This window comes from Anabrus simplex, chromosome 1 (genome assembly GCF_040414725.1).
Source record: "Anabrus simplex isolate iqAnaSimp1 chromosome 1, ASM4041472v1, whole genome shotgun sequence".
Classification (NCBI taxonomy): domain Eukaryota; kingdom Metazoa; phylum Arthropoda; class Insecta; order Orthoptera; family Tettigoniidae; genus Anabrus; species Anabrus simplex.
The window spans coordinates 384,116,987-384,140,426 of NC_090265.1; the positions used below are offsets into that span (position 1 = coordinate 384,116,987).

General features: G+C 40.4%; 1 protein-coding gene across 2 annotated transcripts in view; it reads right to left on the reverse strand.

The window, feature by feature from the left end:
* Positions 1-23,440, reverse strand: part of LOC136866384 (putative fatty acyl-CoA reductase CG5065) — a 234,392-nt gene that overhangs the window by 133,836 nt on the left and 77,116 nt on the right. The window contains exon 1 of one of the 2 annotated variants that reach the window (XM_067143306.2): positions 6,223-6,290. The exons of the other annotated variant lie outside the window; for it this stretch is intronic. Within the exon in view, the coding sequence (XP_066999407.2) occupies positions 6,223-6,225 (3 nt within the window). The 5' untranslated portion in view covers positions 6,226-6,290. Of the gene's footprint in view, positions 1-6,222; positions 6,291-23,440 lie in introns of those variants that run through there. 2 annotated transcript variants of the gene reach the window in all.

Consider the following 23,440-nt stretch of genomic DNA (forward strand, 5'->3'; position numbering starts at 1 on the left):
GAAAACGTTCAAGAATAAGGTAAATTTCTTTCTTACAAGTTGCTTTACGTCGTACCGACACATATAGGTCTTTTGTGGACGATGGGACAGGACAGGGCTAGGAGTTGGAAGGAAGCCGCCGTGGCCTTAATTAAGCTACAACCTCAGAATGTGCCTGGTGTGCAAATGGGAAACCACGGAAAACTATCTTCAGAGCTGTCGACAGTGGGCTTTGAACCCACGGCCAACTCGCTCGGTGGTAAACAATTGATCTGTGTGCCACCTGGGAGATCGCTCTAAATGCAGACCATGATTGATTGATTGGTTGGTTGATTGACTAAAGGTATACTCAACAATGGTTTATGGTGCATCATCATCATCATCATCTGTTTACCCTCCAGGTTCGGTTTTTCCCTCGGACTTAGCGAGGGATCCCACCTCTACCACCTCAAGGGCAGTGTCCTGGAGCTTCAGACTCTTGGTCGGGGGATACAACTGGGGAGTATGACCAGTACCTCGCCCAGGCGGCCTCACCTGCTATGCTGAACAGGGGCCTTGTGGAGGGATGGGAAGATTGGAAGGGATAGGCAAGGAAGAGGGAAGGAAGCGGCCGTGGCCTTAAGTTAGGTACCATCCCGGCATTCGCCTGGAGGAGAAGTGGGAAACCACGGAAAACCACTTCCAGGATGGCTGAGGTGGGAATCGAACCCACCTCTACTCACTTGACCTCCCGAGGCTGAGTGGACCCCGTTCCAGCCCTCGTACCACTTTTCAAATTTCGTGGCAGAGCCGGGAATCGAACCCGGACCTCCGGGGGTGGCAGCTAATCACGCTAACCACTACACCACAGAGGCGGACTTATGGTGCATACCTTCCATAAATGTGTATTCTACGTTCTTTTTAATGGCGTGTGGTTTATGGAGAGGCCTGGTGCAGATCTCTCGAGTTGACGCCAAATAGGTGACCTTCAAATGTTGAAGACGACACAAATACCCAGTCCCCAAGCAAGAGGAATTAAATAATGAAAAATTAAAATCCTCGACCCGACCTGGAATGAAACCCAAAGGCCAGAATGCAAATGATTTAGCCATGGAGCCGGACGTATTCTACGTTAAAAATATAAAACAGCATTAGGCCCATGCATATCTATATTTAACGTAACACACTGGCTATTTTAAGATAGCAGGTATCGATTCTCCAAACTCATCACTTACAGGAAGCTGCCTCTGTGGATCCGTGGTAGAGTGTCGGCCTCCGGATACCAAGATAGTGGGTTCAAACCTGGCAGAGGTAGTCGGATTTTTGAAGGGCGGAAAAAAATCCATTCGATACTCCATGTCGTACGATGTCGGCATGTAAAAGATCTCTGGTGACACATTTGGTATTTCATCATCATCATCATCTGTTTACCCTCCAGGTTCGGTTTTTCCCTCGGACTCGGCGAGGGATCCCACCTCTACCGCCTCAAGGGCAGTGTCCTGGAGCTTCAGACTCTTGGTCGGGGATACAACTGGGGAGAATGGCCAGTACCTCGCCCAGGCGGCCTCACCTGCTAAGCTGAACAGGGGCCTTGTGGAGGGATGGGAAGATTGGAAGGGATAGGCAAGGATGAGGGAAGGAAGCGGCCGTGGCCTTAAGTTAGGTACCATCCCGGCATTTGCCTGGAGGAGAAGTGGGAAACCACGGAAAACCACTTCCAGGATGGCTGAGGTGGGAATCGAACCCACCTCTACTCAGTTGACCTCACGAGGCTGAGTGGACCCCGTTCCAGCCCTCGTACCACTTTTCAAATTTCGTGGCAGAGCCGGGAATCGAACCCGGACCTCCGGGGGTGGCAGCTAATCACGCTAACCACTACACCACAGAGGCGGACACATTTGGTATTTACCCGACAAAATTCATTAAATCTCAGTCATAGACACCCAAGAAACTACCTCACTCCTCATCTTGCCTAGTACGCCTCATGTTGGTGCTGCCATTGGTTTTTGGGGTTTCCTTATAACCGCATAACCTTTGGTGGTGCTATTTGAGGATCCAACCAGCCTCTGGGCTGATGACCTAACAGACAGACGCCCAAGAGAGATCCGGTTTACTCGGTCTGCCATCTAGTGGGCCTAGAGTAAAACGGAAGGTCGAAATTGACGAGCAGACAGCCAGATGGCGTCACATCGAAATGTCTGCACACGGTAGCTGAGGCCATACGATTATTATTATTATTATTATTATTATTATTACAAGAAAACGCTGCCTCTCTAAAACAAAGTTACTGTTTCCTTTGATAGAATCAAAGAATTCACTGCACGTGAATTTAATTTATGGCAGAAAACAATATCCTTGTTGTTCAATGGAACAAACGTCCATCTCCAGTGAGAGCTAGAATGGATGGCAACGTGGTTGAGTTTTTAACTGGAAATAGCCAGGTATCGATTCTCCAAACTCATCAGTTACAGGAAAACACTGCCTCTCTAAAACAAAGTTATTGTATTTAGGGGAAAGGCCTAAGAGGATTGCATGTCAAGTAGAAAGTGAGAAACTGGAAAAGGTGGATCCTATGAAGTATTTAGGACGTGTATTTTGCCAAGACTGTGGTGTGCTACGCGAAACTGAATCGAGACGCAGCAAAGGTAATGTAGAGAGCTCGCATTCGTATTTTATACGAAATAAGTCAGCTCCCGAATGAAACTATATTTACATCGGTATGTTAACAGACCGACTCTACTGAATGGTGGTGGTGGTGATTATTGTTTTAAGAGGAAGTACAACTAGGCAACCATACTCTAAATAACACTAATCAGAGATAAAATATGGAAGGGGTCCGACACTTCGAAAAATGAAGGTATCGGCCAAAGGATGACAAGGGCCACGAAGGGCGTGAAAATGAAAGACTCCCTAGCCCTCGCAATCCTAATAGTGTCGGGGTCGGAAAAGAACAAGTGTTGACCAAGGGAGGTCGGATAGGATAGATGAAAGTGAGGAGCCTGGCACAAGTAAGTCTACTGTAGGGGAGTGAAAGCTTGATTAGACTCACTATATCTTATTCATAAGTTAGAATTAACGAGAATGATGGAAGTTGCAAACAGGTGGGACAATGGCAGGAGGGTTCTCGTAGTGACGATATAAAGGCTAATTTAGGGATGAACTCGATGGATAAAGCTGCAAATATAAACAGGTTTCGGTGGTGAGTCATGTAAGGTGACTGGAGGAGGATAGGTTACCAAGGAGAATAATGGGTTTGTCAAAGGAGGGTAAGAGGAGTAGAGAAAAACCCAGGTGATGATGGTTAGATTTGGTTTTCAGTGATAAGAGGTGTGGACAGGGTACGAAATCGGAAAGAAATGGGTTTTAGTGTGTGTGTGTGTGTGTGTAGAAGGATCATAGGGCTTAAATACTAGTGTTTATTTCAGGTAGTACCCGGCGGGGGAGGAGGTATATAATTCTCCTTTATGTGAATTACCCCACCCCCTCCAGAAAAATGTGAATTTTAAATATTTTTGTTTGAATTCTGTTGTTATAACAAGAATGGTAAATATTGGAAAGTTATTCCCGGGTTTCAGACGGACTTGCCGGAGTGAAACATGAACATGCGCTGAGCTGCCACTGCTGCATTGCTTTATTGCTCAAGGTCTGACAGTCATTCTATTATTTCTGTATTATGTATAATTGCTGATATTTTCATGAAAATGTACATAGTAAGAAAAACATTAAATTCAGTAATAGGCTATATATGTTCTACATATTCCTAATCATTTTGTAATGAACGAATTCCCCCCCGCCTCCCTCGGCGGGAATTTTCGTGGGGAGAAACCTTTGAGATTAAATCGTCGGTAGGGGAAACCCTAGGCCCCCCGCGATTTCGCACCCTGGATGTAGAGCGAAACGAGGCCACATACTTATTTGGAAATAGAGGATTCTGGAGACTAGTATTTAATTCAGAGAGGCTTGCAGACTGAACAATGAAAGGCACAGCAGTCCATAATGAAGATGTATACATGTATGTAGTCATTGTAGTATCTGTCAGCAACATGAAATGAAATGGCGTATGAGTTTTAGTGCCGGGAGGTCCCAGGACGGGTTCGGCTTGCCAGGTGCAGGTCTTTTGATTTGACTCCCGTAGGTGACCTGCGCGTCGTGATGAGGATGAAATGATGAAGACAACACATACACCCAGCCCCCGTGCTAGGAAAATTAACTAATGATGGTTAAAATTCAAGATCCTGCCGGGAATCGAACACGGGACCCCTTTCAGCAAAGGCCAGCACGCTAACCATTTAGCCACGGAGCCGGATGATAACAATTAAACGTTTTGTAGATAAGTAACTACATTCACTTTCTCTATATGTTTACGTTCTTCAAAATAATGTGGTAAGTGGAACTTTTACTATAATCACTTAAGGTACTCAACTTCTACTAACATAAAAATATGCCGTCAGAAACCTTTTTCAGTTCATGTAAAACAGTTACTGCGATACTTATCAGATGGGTACACAGCGTCATGTGGGCGAATCAACTCCACTGTTGAAATGGTGGGCTGTGAACTGAGCATCATCAAATGTTCATCTTCAATCAATCAATCAATCAATCAATCAATCAATCAATCAATCAATCAATCAATCAATCAATCAATCAATCAATCAATCAATCAATCAATCAATCAATCATTTTAGTGGCTTTACGTCGCACCGACATATGGCGACGATGGGATAGGAAAGGCCTAGGAGTTGGAAGGAAGTGGCCGTGGCCTTAATTAAGGTACAGCCCCAGCATTTGCCTGGTGTGAAAATGGGAAACCACGGTAAACCATCTTCAGGGCTGCCGACAGTGGAATTCGAACCCACTATCTCCCGGATGCAACCTCACAGCCGCGCGCCCCTAACCGCACGACCAACTCGCCCGGTAATCAATCAATCAATACTGATCTGCATTTAGGGCAGTCGCCTAGGTGGCAGATTTCCTATCTGTTGTTTTCCTAACCTTTTCTTAAATGATTTCAAAGAAACTGCAAATTTATTGAACATCTCCCTTGGTAAGTTATTCCAATCCCTAACTCCCCTTCCGATAAATGAATATTTGCCCCAATTTGTCGCCTTGAATTCCAACTTTATCCTCATATTGTGATCTTTCCTACTTTTAAAGACGTCACTCAAACTTATTCGTCTACTAATGTCATTCCACGCCATCTCTTCGTTGACAGCTCGGAACATGCTACTCAGTCGAGCAGCTCATATTCTTTCTCCCAATTCTTCCCAGTATAAACTTTGCAACATTTTTGGAACGCTACACTTTTTGGCAGAAATCACCCAGAAGAAATCGAGCTGCTTTTCTTTGGATTTTTTCCAGTTCTTGAATCAAGTAATCCTGGTGAGGGTACCATGGTACCTTGGCAGACCATACTCTTAGTTGCGGTCTTACCAGAGACTTATATGCCCCTTCCTTTACATCCTTACTACAACCCCTAAACACGCTCATAACCATGTGCAGAGATTTTAATATTATTGAAATCAAATAAAGTCATTCTGTATAGTATTGTATAAAATATTTTACGTTATAAGGGCGAGTGTGTTTCAACTATTCGTTCCGAAATTCCGGCCTCACCTCACTGCTCGATCGTAAACATCTCAACTCATTGGTAAAAGCACACTTTAGGCCCCTGTAACGGAAAAACGGTTCCTTAGTACAATCGCATTCCATTACATAAACATAATAAAATAACATAATTAAAATATACCATTCAAAAATTAAAGTACGGATATTTCTAGATTTCTTCTAGATTTCGGACATGGAGAAATGTCAAAATTCGACTTGTCCATACAAAATACAGACGTGAAAAATAACGCTCTAAAAGGGAAGGGATTTCGAAAATTATCATTAGAAAATCTTTCTGTTTTGGTAATGTCTTATTTTTTCATCGTAAATATTTTCTAAATATTCTATGTACAAAAATTTGGAATTAATAAATGGGGAATAACAGTGTGAAACCTGGGTGGGGATGATCAGGGCTTCGCACTGGGTGACGCCTTCTTGTGAACAACTTCTACGCCAAACCCAAGAACAACATCAACAAAATTAAAATAATATTTAAGAACACACCTTCAACAAAATATTGCGACCCACAAACTAAAGAGCTCCTTTGTCGAGCTGAGGACTCACTCCCTGTCATGGGAGTATGAAAAAAACCATTAGAATAAGAAGACCCAAACATGCGGTAACCCCAACGTAAATGCAATACATTGTCTTGTTTCTTACCATAACACTGTGAACACCGAGTCTTGTACACAGGATGAAGGTTGGCTGAAAGCACGGATCGCACTGGACTTTGGATTTCCGCTGCACGGTGGTTATATGAGAGCAGTGGTAAGGTTGGAGGCTGCTAGAGGACATGACGTAACAAAATGCTGTACAGGCAATTTGTAGAAGAGAACTAATGATGAAATCAAAAGAGTAGACAGAACATTACGTATGTCCTTGAGAAGTATTTTCTGCCATGTGTTCAAAACTGTCATCAGGTTAAGCACTGCTTACAGACATGCGAGGAAATTCATTTTGCAAATTTATGGCTTGTGAAACCCTTGAGGTAAGCTTATGCCTTTACTGGCAAGACCTAGTGTTTACAACGCACTATGTCTTCTGGCATGAGCTAGAGCAATTTTGTTACCTTCACTGATCTGTCTCATTCTTATCCTTGGCTTTGACAATATGAACGTGACTGAGGTATGAGCGATACTTGTATTGCCATTCCTTATGCAGCCAGTCCCTGCTATGAATGGCGTAAAAATATTGCTCATAGAGTCAGATGGTGCATGCATTCCAGTGGGCTTGGCAGACTGGTATGTAATTGCAACTTCTGGCTCAGTGAGGAAAGCAACGGAAAACTACCTCTCTCCTCCTTTCCTCAGTACGCCTCTTCAGTGATGCCTAGGCCACCTATGACAGTTATTGGTGGAGCTGCAGAGAATCCAACCAGCCTTCGGGCTGAGGACTGATCATACAACATAATCCTTCAAGGTGTCGAATAGGATATGATCGTATCATTCGTTTGTATAACAATGCTATTTTACTACAAGTAAGAGAATTTTGTAGCTGTGTCATGACTAGAAAGAGACAAAATGTGAAATTTCATATCCTGAACCATGGCTTGTCTATTGCCGTTAAATCGAAAATGGGAGTTTTGATCACAATGGCAGACTTCCTTGCAAACTATAAAATATGCGTGTGAAAATTACACACTTTACCTACAATAGAGAAATGCAGCTCTATCTAACATATAAGGGATCGAGGTATGACAAAACGACAGAAGACAAAAGTTGTAGATGTCTCCAAATTCAGCGGCGATTGTCTATCTGTTTTGTGATACGACTTACCGTTTAGCCACCAATTACCCCAAAAATTGCCTCCATATTTCGATATTTTTTGGTGTCAAACTGTTACATATTTTCAACATCTTGGAATTTTTCCGTCAGTTACAGAAATTAGGTAGAAAGTAATAAAGTTAAGAAAGTTGACATTATTTGAAGACGGGATAAGAACTGAGGACAGCCGGATCAGACAAATATGTAAATACTATGTGGATGCATTGGAAAAATGAAATGCTTCTCACTAAACTGTGGTGATATGAGTTACGGATATAAGAAAGCGGTACCAGAGGAGATATTTAGGCGTAGGGATTCTAAGGTAATCAGATGAGAAGATAACTTATGATGTTATTACTTAAGCCTAAAGATGCAAGGCAGATGCAAGAAATTAAAGCAGGAAACGGAAGTAGAAGAAAAATGCAGTAAATATTATAGCACATGCCAGAAAACACATTGCGGTGTGAAATAATGGGCCACACTCCGCGGTACTGTTGAAATTTTTATCAGCCACCTTTAGTATTATTCGAAGACTATTGTAACCTCCAACGGTATTCCGAAAATATCCTGCAGAATTGCAGCTTGATGTCTCTCAACCCAACGAAAACCACGAGTTTACAGGAATGATGACGAAAATCGCATTACGCCACTTCCCTGCTGGCAAGCAGCCAGAGACGTTGCCAAGGTAACCGGTAGGTTCGTTGTTGGTCTGCGAGGCTGTCCGTCGTCCAACGCAGTAAATAGTAATTTTCTCCGTCATTTAAAGAGTTCGCGAAATTATGTAGATAACAAAAAATATTTAAAGTGAAGGGACAGATTTTACAGAAAATCAGTAGTGTATGATAAAATATCAAATAACTCGTTGGATCTCCCTATAAACAATGATTTTTAAATCATATGCGTATCAAAACCTGCTTCTTGACGAATATACTATAAATATGAAGTTTGGTTGAGTTCTATCCAGCCGCTGCACCGTGATGGTGAACAGACGAAAAAGCTAAAACCTGATACGATCTTGAGTTGATCTAAAACGGATAAATGTCTGAAAATTTGGCAAAATAATCGAAATTACAGACAGAGAAATATGAAATATGATGAAGCTGAGAAGTCGAGGGAGAACGAGGACGATTTCCGAATTCATTGTACGCTACAGTTCCTGGTCCGAAGTTGTGCGAAATTCTCCGTGGTTCTCAGGTTCCATATTGTATCTCTGGCCACTGTCGTGGAGCTCTGATGTTGATGATACCTCCCTTAATATCTGCCTTATCGAAAAGAGTAAAATGGCTCTTTAGTTTTTCCGTTGCCCACCTTGAAGTGACATGCACGACATGTCTCCCGGGACTTGGACTAAAAATTCAAGTTTTCGTAATCATCTGCGTTATTATCCGTCGTACGACAATCACGTACATGGCATAATTGAACGGAAATAACAAATCCTTAAACGTTTGTTGTACACAGTCTTTTGATAGACCAAATGTTAACGAAAATATTCGAGAATAATCTTCCTATAAATACCAACTCCATGTGATTACAATGACATCATATGCGCGTGACAACACAATTCTGAGTAAGTAGAATCCAAATACGTAGTCTGTTTGAAATAGGTCCAACAGTTTTCCACTTTTAGGAATATACAAACAGGCAGATAATCTGATAGACAGACAGACACTAAAGGGAAAATTTTTACCTGATGTTACTTCGGTGTTCAGATACATTAGGTGGGGGTAATTTTAAAGCCGAGAGAAATATGATGCATCCTCTGATTTTCTCCTGTTATGGATCCATCAAATAACTGTACGTCTGCGAGAGTGTTCGTTATTGGCTGCAGAGCATGGAGCCCGTAGAATAGTAATTTTGCTCCGTCATTTGAAGAGTAAGCGAAATTATGTACAACAATTATTTAAAATGCAGGGGCGTTTCACATATAGTCTACAGATTTTACATGTAATCAATAGTGTAAGAGAAAATTTAAAAAACCTATTCTGGTCTTACTCTAAACCCCCAGTCTATTCAGTGATTTTTAAACGATGTGCATATCGAAACCTGCTCCTGGATGAGTAGACTCTAAATATGAAGTTTGGTCGAGATCTATTCAGTCGTTTACCCGTGATGGTGGAACAAACAAACAAACAAAAAACTAACAAACACGAAAGCTAAAAACTACTGATACAATCTTTAATTGACCATAAATGGATAAATATCAAAATCTGGTAAAATAAATGACATTACAGACAACGGACCCCCTAGAATTTTATTTATAAGATGGATTTGCAGCACGTAGAATTACTTTTACGCGATTTTTTATTTCATATTACATTGTCAACATTTTCGTATTTCATGAAACTTTCATTATATTTCAATTTACACATGATTTACACATTTTCGCTTTTAGGAAGTTTTCTTTAATATTGCATTAACTATTTGTGTATCCCTCCGTTATTACTGTATTTCCATTAGCAATAAACTGGGCTTTCCAGATACTGTATCCAGACATTTTCCCAGGAAACATGTCTAAAACGCCCAAGACACTCTTCTTAGTCTGGCAGCACTAACAGATTTCTCTTTCTACGCTCTCCAAGCGGCGCAGAACACCTGTGCTGTCTACTTCATCATCCAAACATAAAATGCAAGCATTTGAGAAAAAATACCGAAAAACTACTTGAAGCCTCTTATAATCATTTTAAATCTAGCTACAGGAATCAGTGATTGTTCTCACAGTATAAGGGTTTCATGTTGCTGAAATATTATACCATTATTGCAATCCATTGTATATAATTTACATCGGCTCCTTGCCTGAATGGTCAGCGTACTGGCCTTCGGTTTAGGAGGCCTCAGGTTCGATTCCAGGTCCGGACGTAGATTTTGACTGTGTACGGTTAATTCGTACGGCTCGAGGACTGTGTGTTTGTGTTTGTCCCATTACATTTCTCTTCATATTCACACAACACATAACAGAAACACGCAATAGTGAATACATCCCTCGCATCCGCGACCCCACATTGTGTCGTGTTGATAAATACAGGCTAAACTTAATCTATAAATGTTTATTTAATGATGTAAACCTGCACTGAATGGTCTGAAGGCTGTTATTTTATTCATAGTGAATTTAAATTAGTAATGCAGTTCGGTGGTAGGCAATACGAGTTGGAAATAATTGAGTTATTTGATGGAATCTGATAAAAAATGGCGTATGGCTTTTAGTGCCGGGAGTGTCCAAGGACAAGTTCGGCTCGCCAGATGCAGGTCTTTCGATTTGACACCCGTAGGTGACCTGCGCGTCGTGATGAGGATGAAATGATGATGAAGACGACACATACACCCAGTCCCCGTGCCAGGGAAATTAACCAATTAAGGTTAAAATTCCCGACCCTGCCGGGAATCGAACCCTGTACCCCTGTGACCAAAGGCCAGCACGCTAACCATTTAGCTATGGAGCCGGACATGGAATCTGATGATAATATATTTGTACTGAAGAGGTATAGAAACTGAAGAACAAATTTTGAAATTTTGTGAGTTTCTTTAAGAAGAAATTGCTGCTTGTTTCGGCAGAATGAAGAAACTTAAAAAGAATCGATCGGAAAAAAATATGGCTCCTTTCTTAACAAATTAATTTTAAAATGTTTAAAAAGTGTTCATTTTGATAATTTTGAGATGTAAATTTTTACCACAAATTACACCAATTCGTGACTTAAGTTTCGACTTTATTCAAACATTAATTAAAGTGTTCATCTATGACTATTTGTAACCCCCGGCTTTAAAATGCAAAAAAAAAAAAAAAAAAAGGACAGGCAGATACCTAGAGCCTATATCAAATATTATTGAAGATATTAAAAAGGATAAATAATAGAATGCATACATCATACGTACATCTTCATTATAGACCTTTATGCCTTTCAGCGACGTAGTTTACGCCTGCAACTACATCAGGGTGTGGGAAAAGTGAAGACAGATAGTTAGATAGATAGACTTGTTTCGACCGAATAGTAGTGGGAGCACTAGGAGAAATATTCCCTTTCAGCTGTACGATGCATTGAATAAACTTGGAAAGGTGGCGTTGTAAAATAAGTACTAATGTACTAAGGCAGCAAAGTGGATTTCCTGATGGCAACTCCAGAAGCAATACAGTGGATCAGTGATCTTGACATTCAGTTGTAGGGAGCCTTTTCTTGTTCATTGTTTTCTTGTTATGTAAATATGCATATAATTTATATCTGAACTCAACTTGATTGTATGGGCCATACGCTAAATAAAAAAGGCCGCTGTCACTGACTTGTGACAAGTATTGGGACTGAGATAAATTCCACAGCCACCTCCGTCCAAATCCTAGTCTATCATTTCCTAATTATTATCCTTAAAAGGCATCAGGTATCCGTGAAGATACTTAAGACAATGTTTTCATTCATCCTCACGTTTGTAACCGTCCAGGCTTCTCCAGCCCTACTAATTTAATATAATATCATTTTACGCGATATCAATTGATATCAAGTTTATCCGCCATCGGCAATTATTTGTAATAACATATTTATTCAATGTCAATCATTTGTAATCAAGGCATTTTGGAATCATATTGTATATATGATAACATCGTTTTATTATCTAAATTATTATATTATGTAGGATAAGAATTCATTATGTTGTAAATACGGTCAATATGTTGAGACATAGTTGTTTTCATTTCATCTCATGTTTGTGTATACGGAGGGTTATTCTTGAAGCTTGGGATTTTGCGTGCGTCATGGGTTTATCTTATGACCAAGGCTAGTAAACAGCGACCCGTGTGCGAGGCTTGCAAGCTGGTCAGCTATATCATCGCCACGCCTTCTGGACTTGTCGAGGAAGAAGGGAAGGGGAGTTGATGCTTCGATCTATCGAATCATATACTTCATTGTATATGAGTTTTGAGACTGAACTGTTACCAAGAGTGGGGGTGAGCCCGGATATCTACTGATTCTCAACACGAGAACGGGACCTTACTACCTAACAACCTTACAACCTAACTACGTGAACTCCATCACTAGTACTTCTACTGTGAACATCTACTTTGAACGACGTGATTTGATATTTGAAACAGTGTGTGGTCGCTCCGCGACATAGTTACTTTTGTACAATGTATTATCGCTTCGATACAGGACTTACGTGCGGTAATGTTATCGGATCTGCGTGAAACGAAACAAGCTTACGGCTTGTGTTATATTCAGTAAATATTGTGGACGAAGAACTATATTTAGTTCAAGTCTACGGAATTTTGGTACAAGTCTGTACCGTATAAATAGTATAGCTCAGCTGGTTTGAGATTTCTAATAATATGGAAAAATTCATATCTCTGTGAATTTTCTCCTCATACGATCAACGCTGATCAGTTTTTACAAGTATAGGGCCAATGTCTAATTTAAAGCCTAGGCATGTAGGGAGTGCTAGTCCAGATAGCCCGTACCATATCAGAGAAAGAAGGAAGGATGTCCATGGAGCAAAGTCTACATCGAGAAGAAGAGAACGAGTAACCACGGAAACCAGATGACTTCAACGGAAGCTGCAATTGGTGAGCTTCAATTAGATAAAGCAAGCAATAGTAAATTCAGTAAATTATAAATTCCTCCACGCTTTAAGGAAACTTTTCCGATTCATCTCATTTTTTTGTATAATACGTTCATTTGTATTTTATATTGCGTTAATTTTCTTTCTTAAGCGATACTTAATGGTTAATTATTTAAAATCCTACCCCTGTGATTTCAGTATAAGTCTCTATGCTAGTAAATATAAATTTTGGTTTACAGTTTTATTTAAAACTGTAACCATGGCGCCCAAACATTACATAGAGAAATGGGGAACCATGGAATGTTAGTTGTTTCTATTTGCGTGCCAATTTGCGGGCAAGCCACAAATAGTTTATTTAATATTCATGTGTCCCAAGATAATAACTTTCATCTCCCCAAGTGTTTTGACGAGGTGGAACAGTTACACGTTAAAGAACTGAATGTGTCACAAACCACAGATTTCCTGTTTGATATTCATATTTCGCTTCCTTTGTTCATAACCACTGTACTGTAAGTTATGAATTTATAAATTTGTTGTAGTATTCTCGGTCCTTGCGGACACCTGTAATTTCAGGCAATTTTTTTAAAAAATCTGTGGCTTCTGCGCAACTGTAACCTTTTTTTGTCTTCAGTCATTACGAACTATTGTGTATGACTCGTAACACTACATAGTTTAATTTCAATGATATGAAGAATTTACGCGTTCCGTTTGAAAGCTAATTCATCACAAGTATAAATAACGTACAGTATTTAAATGTTATATTTCGTTTATTATTATTATTATTATTATTATTATTAAAATACAGTATATTAAACTATTAATAGACTTCTTATTCCAGTAAGTATGATCACGTAAAGTGTTATGTCTTAAGTAACTAAATCCATTGTAGTTCTAAAATTTACTAAACTGTAGAAACTTAATAACTAGTAGACTATCGAGCGAGTTGGCCGTGTGGTTAGGGTCGCGCAGGTGTGAGCTTGCATTCGAGAGAGAATGAGGCCGATTTCCACTGTCGGCAGCCCTGACGATGGTTTTCCGTCGTTTCCCATTTTCACACCAGAAAAATGCTGCGGCTGTACCTTAATTAAGTCCACGGCCGCTTCTTTCCTGTCCCTTCGTCGCCAAGACCTATCTGTGTCCGTGCGACGTAAAGCAACTTGTCAAAAAAATCTCATTAAATGGTCAAAGTTGTGTATTAAATAACCTGGACATTTTTGAGTGCTGCAATGAGCAGCAGAATTCTACAAGTCCTCCTGAATTACGTGGCGTTGTATGTGAAATGTCCTCACAATCATTGTGATGAAAAATATATTAGTTACAAGTCATTGATACGAAAATAATTGGAAAAGTAATTTCCTCATGTTGAATCCAGCACTTCTAAATTTGGAAAATGAGCAACACTGAAGTAAATTACGGTATGTGACAAACACATCGATATTCTGCCACGGGAGGAATTAAAATGTCGCATAGATAAACAGCTACTTTAGTACTAATAAATACTTCCTAATATGGTAATTAATGTATGTAGCTACAATCTATAAAGTATTAGTCTCACTCGAGGCAGTGCTATTCCTGTCTTCATCTATGGGTACACAGCGACATAATGATGGCCTCGTCTTGAGCAATGCGAGAAGTACTCTAATGAAAGCATAAGAGGCAATAACATCCCTCACTCCTAGATAGGAGTAGGCTTCTGCGGACTTGTGGTCAGGATAAAGTGTGACGTCCATTACGTAGGAATGACATTAGAGTAGATTGTCCAAAATGTAGAAAAAGCGATCCACCCACTTCTTTCAAAATATCGAGCACGCTCAGATCGATTATAATATTTTAAATCTGATAGTATTTAATTGGAACAGGAGGATGTGTTTTCTTCCACAAAGATAGTACAGTAAGGGAAATAGAAACGGTGTGTAGCAAAGCAGTTGCGAATAACAGTATTCTGTGAGAAAGAAGTGAGCACACGGATCGATCTGTTTTGGACAGACTTTGCTGGACGGGAGTGAAATCTGGATAGCTTCACCTTCAGGATATCGTATTCATAAATTGAAGGTAGGATAGCGAGAACGATTGCTGGTACAAACAGGTGGGAGCAATGGCACGAGGATGCTCTGAATGAGGAGATAAAGGCTTAGGAATGAACTCGGTGTATAATTCTGTGCGTATAAACCGGGTTCGGTGGTGCAGTTATGTAATGCTGGAGGAGGATAGGTTACCTAGGGGAACGGTCGGTATCTTTCTAGCCTAGCCCTCTCCTGTCATAACGTCGCTGAAAACCTGTGTATGTTAGTATAACGTTGAATGGACGGCAAAAGAAAATAGGACCTGAACAGTGTTCAAAAACTGTTATATGGCATTCTTGCTTGTTGCCTTCTCTTAATGGGTGCAGTAGTTTGTGTATTTGTTTGTTTATTTCTCCGGTGGGAAAAGCCAGAGAAAAATGTAGCTTTTTTGATGTTATGTTCTCACTTATAAATATGATAGGCCCAATATAGAAGATGATGAAGTAATTTAATGTCATGTGATCTCTGGAGAGGCCTAGTACAGGTCTTCTGAGTTGACGCCTTACAGGTGACCTGTGCGTCAGTGAGAATGGGGCCCTAATTATGAATTTTAATTATGAAGGCGGCACATACACCCAGCTCTCGAGCCATCGGAATTAACCAATGAAAGTTAAAATCTCCGACACGGTTGGGAATTGAAACCAGGACCCATTTAACCAAAGATGCGAGTGATACTGAATGATATGTCATTCAGGGCATGGTCTGTTTGTGGCTAGTGAGAAAGACGGTACGCAATGAGTAGTGATGCTGAAAATGCTCTTTGATGAAAGCTATGTCAAAATACAGCACTCTTCTTGTAACCTCACTAGTTCTTGAACGCGACGTTGACGGAACAATCGCTTAGCATGCATATGATTATTTTATCGATCCCTCATGTTGTTCCCGAAATTATGAAGTACGCAGGCGGACAAGCTTCCCCTGTCAGCGGCATGTCACGACAGCTTCCTGACTGTCTATGGTCTTTTGCAGTCAGATCTTTTCTTGCATTATTGCTGGCCTTGATTTGATATTTTACTTTCGGTATGAAAACCAAATATCAGGTTAATATTAAAAAAGTGCAGACAAATGTACAAAGCATTTAAAAATAAGACGTTGGCAGGATAATCTCCATAAAAATACACTCATGTTCATAAAAAACAAAACCTTGAAACACTAGAGTTCATAATCACAGGACATGTTCATTAGTATGTTCTGCAGAAACGATTAGCATTTCAGTCATCTAGGTTCAGCATGTGTCCTGTTGCCTAGTAAGCACTGGGTCCTCCATGGGCACTGATAACTTGTTCCATGTGTGATGGCATCGACTCGTATAAGGCGCGAATGGCGTCCTGATGTATAGCCATCCATGCTGCATTCACCTGGTTCCACAGTTTCATCTTTGGTGGTTGGCAATGGGTCACAGCGCCACAGCCGTCGTTTCACCATATCCCACACATTTTCGATTGGCGACAAGTCCGGTGAGCGGGCGGGCCAGGGCAACAGTCGGACATCCTGTGACAACAAGAAGGCACGTGTTCGTGCAGCAACATGTGATAGCGCATTGTCCTGCTGAAATATGGCGTCTGGGGTGTCGTTCAGAAAGGGTATGGTTACGGGTCGCAGGATGTCATTCACCTAGGTCAAACTGGCCACAGTGCCCTGGACACGCATCAACTGTGATTTGTGGTCGTACCCAATAGCACCCCATACCATGAGGCCTTGAGTTGGCGCTATATGTCCTGTGCGAATGCAGTCAATGTGATGCCTGTCCCCCTGTCTGCGGCGAAACAAAATGAAGCCATCATTTTCAAATCAACAGAACCTGGATTTGTCCGAAGACACTATCTGCTGCCATTCCTGTCCCCAGTGACGTCGTTCTGTGCACCATTGCAGTTAGCATGTTTATGCACATTAATCAAAGGTAGGCGGAGAAGTGGACGGCGAGACGGTAATTCAGACCTTAATAAACGGCGACGGACTGTCACTCCTGATAGTCTACGATGTGTTACACTGTCCCACTGTTGCGCCAGAGCTAAGAAGGACGCAGATTTGTCCTGCAATGCCATTCGGATGAAGTGTCGATCTTCTCGGAGGGTGGTCTGGGTGGTGCGACCAGACACATCTCGCCGTGTTCTAAGGCCTTCTGTGAACCATTCTGTACACGTCCATTGCACTACCGACACACTTCGTCCCACACGAGCAGCAATAGATCCATCGCGTTCTCCCATGCCAATAATACGCCCTCTTTCAAACTCACTCATTTGACGGTACGATTCTCACATACGTCTGCGAGGCATCCTGCACGTCTGCTAAAGTCACGCTGATCCATTACCTTCGGTTTATAGCGACAACGAGAGCCATAGGTACATTTTACCAGTCGGTGGTGGTGCGCCGAGATATCGATGTGGATCTTGAATGTGAGGGCCGACTTGGTTCAAATGCTAATCATTTCTTCAGAACATGCTAATGCACATGTCCTGTGAATATGAACTTCCTATGTCTAGTCGTTCAAGGTGTTCTGGTTTTTATGAACATGAGTGTAGTTATCGGCTCTTGGACTTCAACTTTAACAAGACCGCTACTGATATTTCTTTTATTTTTCGCTGTATTGGAAAAAGTACAGAACAAGAAAGTTTGTAAATAATATCTATAGACTGTTAATAAAAGTGAGATGGTAACTGACTGTTCTCAATAGTCTCGAGCTTAAAACATGTAGGCCTATGTTGAGTACTCAGCCCGAAGGCTGGTTGGCTCCACAACTATTTCACCATCGGCGGTTATAGATGGCCTAGGAGTCGCCGAAGAGGCATAATAGGTAAGTGAGGAGTGAAGTAGTTTCCCACTGCTTTCCTCACAGAGGCAGAAGTTGCTATTACATATCAGTCTGTCAAGCCCACTGAAATGCTCGCATCAACCGACCCTATGAGCAATTTCTTCACACAGTTCATAACATGGACTGGCTACATAATGAATGGTATTACTAGCATCGCTCATACCTTGGCTACTTTCAGATTATCAAAGTCAAGGATGAGACTAAAAGCCAGCACACACAGAAAGCGAAGCTAAGCTACGCTATGCTATGCTATGCGATGCTATGCTACCCAACGAAAAAAAAAAAAAAATCACTCGAATGAAGTTACATGGAATGGCACACACAGACTGCTATGCTTAGCAACACTAACCTAAGCAATGTCAAGTAGTGGTGGGGCGGAGCGAGTAGAACTGTAGAGTAACTCGGTTCTTGAGGTTACCGTGACGTCAGAGCGGAGCACTGATTCAACTAGAATACTCAGTACAGCGCTGCGGCTGCGCGATAAATCATCTCGGTCGTTAATCTTGGATTTCTAGACCGGGGCCGGTATATCACTGTCGCATAGCTCCTCAATTGTTCTCACGTAGGCTCACCAGTCCCCAGATCCAGATAAAAATCCTGGACCTGGCCGGGAATGGAACTAGGAGCGTCAGCATAAGAGTTAAGCTTGCTATCGTTAGATCGTGGGACCGGTGATCAATGTTTGCTAGAGCATACAAAAGCGTACTCCGGAGGAAAATGCATATTTAAAATTTTTAAATGCAAGAAATGCATATTTTCTCGTAACTGTTGTATTAAATTACTACCTATCCTGCCCGACTCGTTGGCTGAACGGTCAACGTACTGACCTTCGGTTCAGAGGCTCCCGGGTTCGATTCCCGGCCCTGTTGGGGATTTTAATCTTAATTGATTAATTCCAATGGCACGGGGGCTGGGTCTATGTGTTGTCTTCATCATTATTTCATCCTCATCACGACGCGCAGGTCGCCTACGGGAGTCAAATAGAAAGACCTGCACCTGGCGAGCCGAACCCGTCCTGGGATATCCCGGCACTAAAAGCCATACGACATTTCATTTACTACCTATCCTCTTTCTGTCATCAGCTAATTACCAGTGTAATGACATCTCTGAAATCAATTGCGTATAAAATAAAACACAAGAGAGTAGCTTGTGTCTATTTTACAGGGGAATACCCATGCTTGTTGTGGCATAATATTGTATTACGCAGATACTCAATTGTATTTAATAAACTTAGGATATTAAATAAAAATCCTGGAAACAAAACAAGTTGCCATATTATCACTACGTTGTCTAGTGAAATACTGAAATAGAAGAGGAATTCATCGAATAAAAATTGTAGTATCTTTCACATGCACCTGCGACTTCGTGCGATGTAGAATTACCATTTCCAATGTATAACGTGTTACTCACTGACAGGCACAGGAACTTCACAAAAGAAAATCTCAGGACAACTTTCTTAGTAGTATAACAGCTACAAATGAGGTAAGATTTCACACACACACAAAAAAGTTTTGATTTGATTTAGCATATCTTTTTTACATTTTTTGTTCATATTTGCATGCATGTTTTACTATTTGATTGTGTATGCAAATATCACACCATTCCAGACACTGCATATACTCACTAGTAGATGAATATGACAACCAGAGATAACAGTAACTCCTATGGTATGAACTAAGAATCAATCCACAATAATAACAGCACACTTTATACCGTGGAGCAGGGATCTAAGCTCACTCGTATTAATGAAATATCATTTTAAAAAAAACCAATCACATTTCACAGAGTTTCTCTTGTTTTTTAGTTGCTTCCTGGCGACCCCACTCTTAACCATCCTGATAGCAAGATTATACGTAAAATTTGTAACATGTAAGATACGTAATACGTAAGCACTTCTCTTCCGTCTAAGGGAACCGCAGCAAGAAGGGGGTCACTGTGCAGTGGGCTGACCAGGAACGTGAGTAGTTTATCTAAATCGAGTTCGTCACTTTCACCAGTTCCTTTTAACGACACTGTCACCGGTAACGTAATCAGCCTCCCGATAGAGAGGCATTATTCCCACATTTTTTGTTTGCAAGTTGCTTTACGTCTCACCGACACAGATACAGTATATCTTATGGCGACGATGGGATAGAAAAGGGTTAGGAATGGCGAGGAAGCGACCGTGGCCTTAATTAAGCTACAGCCCCGGCATTTGCCTGGTGTGAAAATGGGAAACCACGGAAACTGGTATGGAAATGGGGAAACCACGATGACCAAGTCTTTAATCACAACAGTTTTATTTTCCACTTATGTAGGTTACATTATACCGTGTACTCTCCACCATCACTGATGCTACAAAGTACGCATTGCTTAGTCGAACCGAGAAGACACAATACACTGACCAACAACGTTAAATACCGAGAAAATCTAGGGAGTTAAATCGGCACCGTATGTAGTGCGACCTCGTCATGTAAGACATCTCTAGTGACACACTGGTTGTTTATCCGATAAAATGAATTAAAACTCATCCATATGTCGCCCTATAGAGTTCAGATTTCTCTGCCATCTGGTGGAGTAAAACGGGGCATCGAAAATGACCCACAGACAAGCTAAATAGCGTCAGATCAAAATACCTATATACGATAGCCGTACTGATGTTAATAATAATAATAATAATAATAATAATAATAATAATAATAATAATAATAATAATAATAATAATAATAATAATAATAAAGCAGACCTTAGTTAATTTGTACATGAAGGGTTAAAACTTAGCTTCGAATTCGAATTAATGACAAATTTGAATTAAACAATCTCAAACACTGCACTGACCCGAATGTCGAATTCAACACATTCCCTACTTTTTCAGTGTTTCCTCGAGTTGCAATGACAGTAGAATACGGCGTAATAATAATAGTAACAGACCATAAAAATGTACACGATATTGTATCATAAAGAGACACTTCAAAAATAAAAATGCATATCAGTCTTTACAAACTTTATTAATCCTTCACAGCTTGTTTAACAAGTTGGTAAAACTGAAACAGTTCCAGCGTCTCTGCCACCTTGCTTGAAATCTTTCCTATCTGACTCCCTTGGTCAACACTTGTTCTTTTCCCATGCCCATAGTATTAGGTTTGAGAAGGAGCCTTTTTTTTACATCCTTCGAAGACCTTCCATTTAATTTTTAGATATCCTCATTCTTCGAAGGGACAGAATTCTTCGATTTTCGACTTGAAACGTCATTCAAATTGGGATCGGGGGTCTCCGACGAAAAAATCGTCGTGATACTTTTCATGCGATACAAAAAAAGTGATTATAGCTTAAGAAGTATAACATACACGGTAATGGTTTATATATTAATTATTTTAAAGTAAAAGGATGATTGCACAGGACATGATCGCGGTAGATGACGTAATCCACATGACGTCATAACAAGATAGCCACCCAGTTGAGACATGTTTTTGGCGATCGAAAGTCTGTCATACTGTTGCGTGTAGATGTCGCGCAGAGATGGGATTGCTGTCATTTGTGTCATTTGATTCGTCTTGACGAGATCTATCAGAAAAAAGAACCTAGGAAAATTAAAATGTGACTGTAAATTGAGGAAATAATTACGGATTTGTGACTGGAAAATCATGAAATTCGACATGCTTTACAAAACTGTTCAAATATAAGATTAATAAGCAGGAACGAAACTATACAAGACGTATTTAGGAGGAAACTAGACCCAATAAGGGATCAAATAAGATCAGAACGAATGAGACGATTACAGACCTGCAGTGTTGACCTCTTGTAAAAGCAAAAGATAAAATGCTGTTGAGAGCTGGAGTTAGAGAATAGCGGTACATATGGTTAGTTCCTAGCCGCGGAGAATTGGGAGTAAAAACAACGTGTTCAGCATTACTTTTGTAGCACGTCTTTGAAATCTGATGAAAACTGGATTGCTGTAATTTTCACAATGACTAAATATTTATATAAATCGAATAGTGACGATCGTGGGACTGCATATTGATTATTTGGCAAGATTTTCTTATAGTTATCCTCTTCAGGTGTAATAATGACCATCTACAGACTTTTTTAAAAACTTTGGTGTCTGTTTGAGCTCTTATAACTGAAAAACTACTGGACATATTTCAACTAAGATTCCACCTATCGAAAGGTAGGTTTTAGGGTTCATACCATTTCAAAATCCCAGAACGGACTGGGCGTTTATAGGAAGACCGAAACAGTAAATTTACTCTCCTAAAAATATCCTAGACCAACCTTAATGGAAATCTGGCCGTATTTCTAAAACTTACTTTTCTCACGTACACTTCAATAGGTGGAATAATAAAGGAGGTATTATTAACAGAATCACAGTCTAAGTCCTAGTAGACGCCCAGAAGCGAGTGTGTGTAGTGCTGATTTATTATAACTGGAAGACCACTGGATATATTTCAAGCTTCATATTTAGTAGTAGGCCTACCTCATTTCGAGTACAGTGACTCTATATGTACAGTATTTCCAAATCCAGACGATCCGCCATGTTTTAGCTAAGTACTCAATCAGCTGACAGATGAAGGAGGGTAATGTTACTATTATTTCAATAAAGAACAGACTAGTTCACTGTTTTAAGATGTTATTTATTTTGCTTATACTGTGTGTATATAGGCCTATTAGTATTTGTTATATTCAGTTTCTGACTACCTGATGTAAGACTTCAAAATTTAGATTTATACGTCGTATACAAGTCACAATTACTTAAGAGGTTAGAAATTCTGTGTTAGTAACGAGGCCTAAATTAGCATTTATATTATAATACATGTGGCATAAAAGAGTATAGTCATTGTCTTTAATAATGTACCGTATGTGATGACTGTGAAGTTAGCCTACATTTAACATTACCATATTCCAGGTTATATGGCTTTACGTGTCAGAATATACAACGCAGTATCATCAAACAATACATAGAAATGTACTTTTATATGTATGACTTATCGGTATGTATATAAATTTAACACACGCAGAAGATATAAAATAATATGATTAGTTAACCGATGGGTAGACACAATTGTATTAGGCGTACCTACCTCCATATTTATGTTAACATAATATACTGTAAGTTTACCATTCTACTCGTGGTACTAATATACATAATAACGAAAACTTGCTACTCTTTAGTGGTGAAAACAAGCAACTGCCATAGTCTCGGGGTAGCTGTGTATAGTGCTCTGTTAATGACGGCTACGGTTTGATCCCTGCAATGAGCAATTAGATATTGGTATCACTATACAATATAGTTTGAGAAGATACTATGTGTTGCTCGGTGAAAACAAGCTGTTATCCTGGTCTCGGAGTGCTTGTATTCAGGACTCTGTTACCGACCATCCTCGGTTCGATGCCCGTGATGTGCGACTGATTTTTTGCCCTAGTTCGGTTAGTACTGGTAGATATTCGCTGTATTTTAAACAATCTATTTGCTACTATCGGTTTTGCTAATACATTGTTATTACTGTTATCATTACCTTCTTCTTTTTCTACCGCTCTTCCCTGAACTGTAGGGTTGTGGGTGCGAATTGCCTCACACAAGTAGATTTGGCCCTGTTTAACGACCGGATGCCCTTCCTTACGCCAATCCTATATGGAGGGATGTAATCGCCATTGAGTGTTTCTGTGGTTGTTAGTACTGTGTTATGTTGTCCGAATATGAAGAGGAGAGTGTTGGGACAAACACAAGC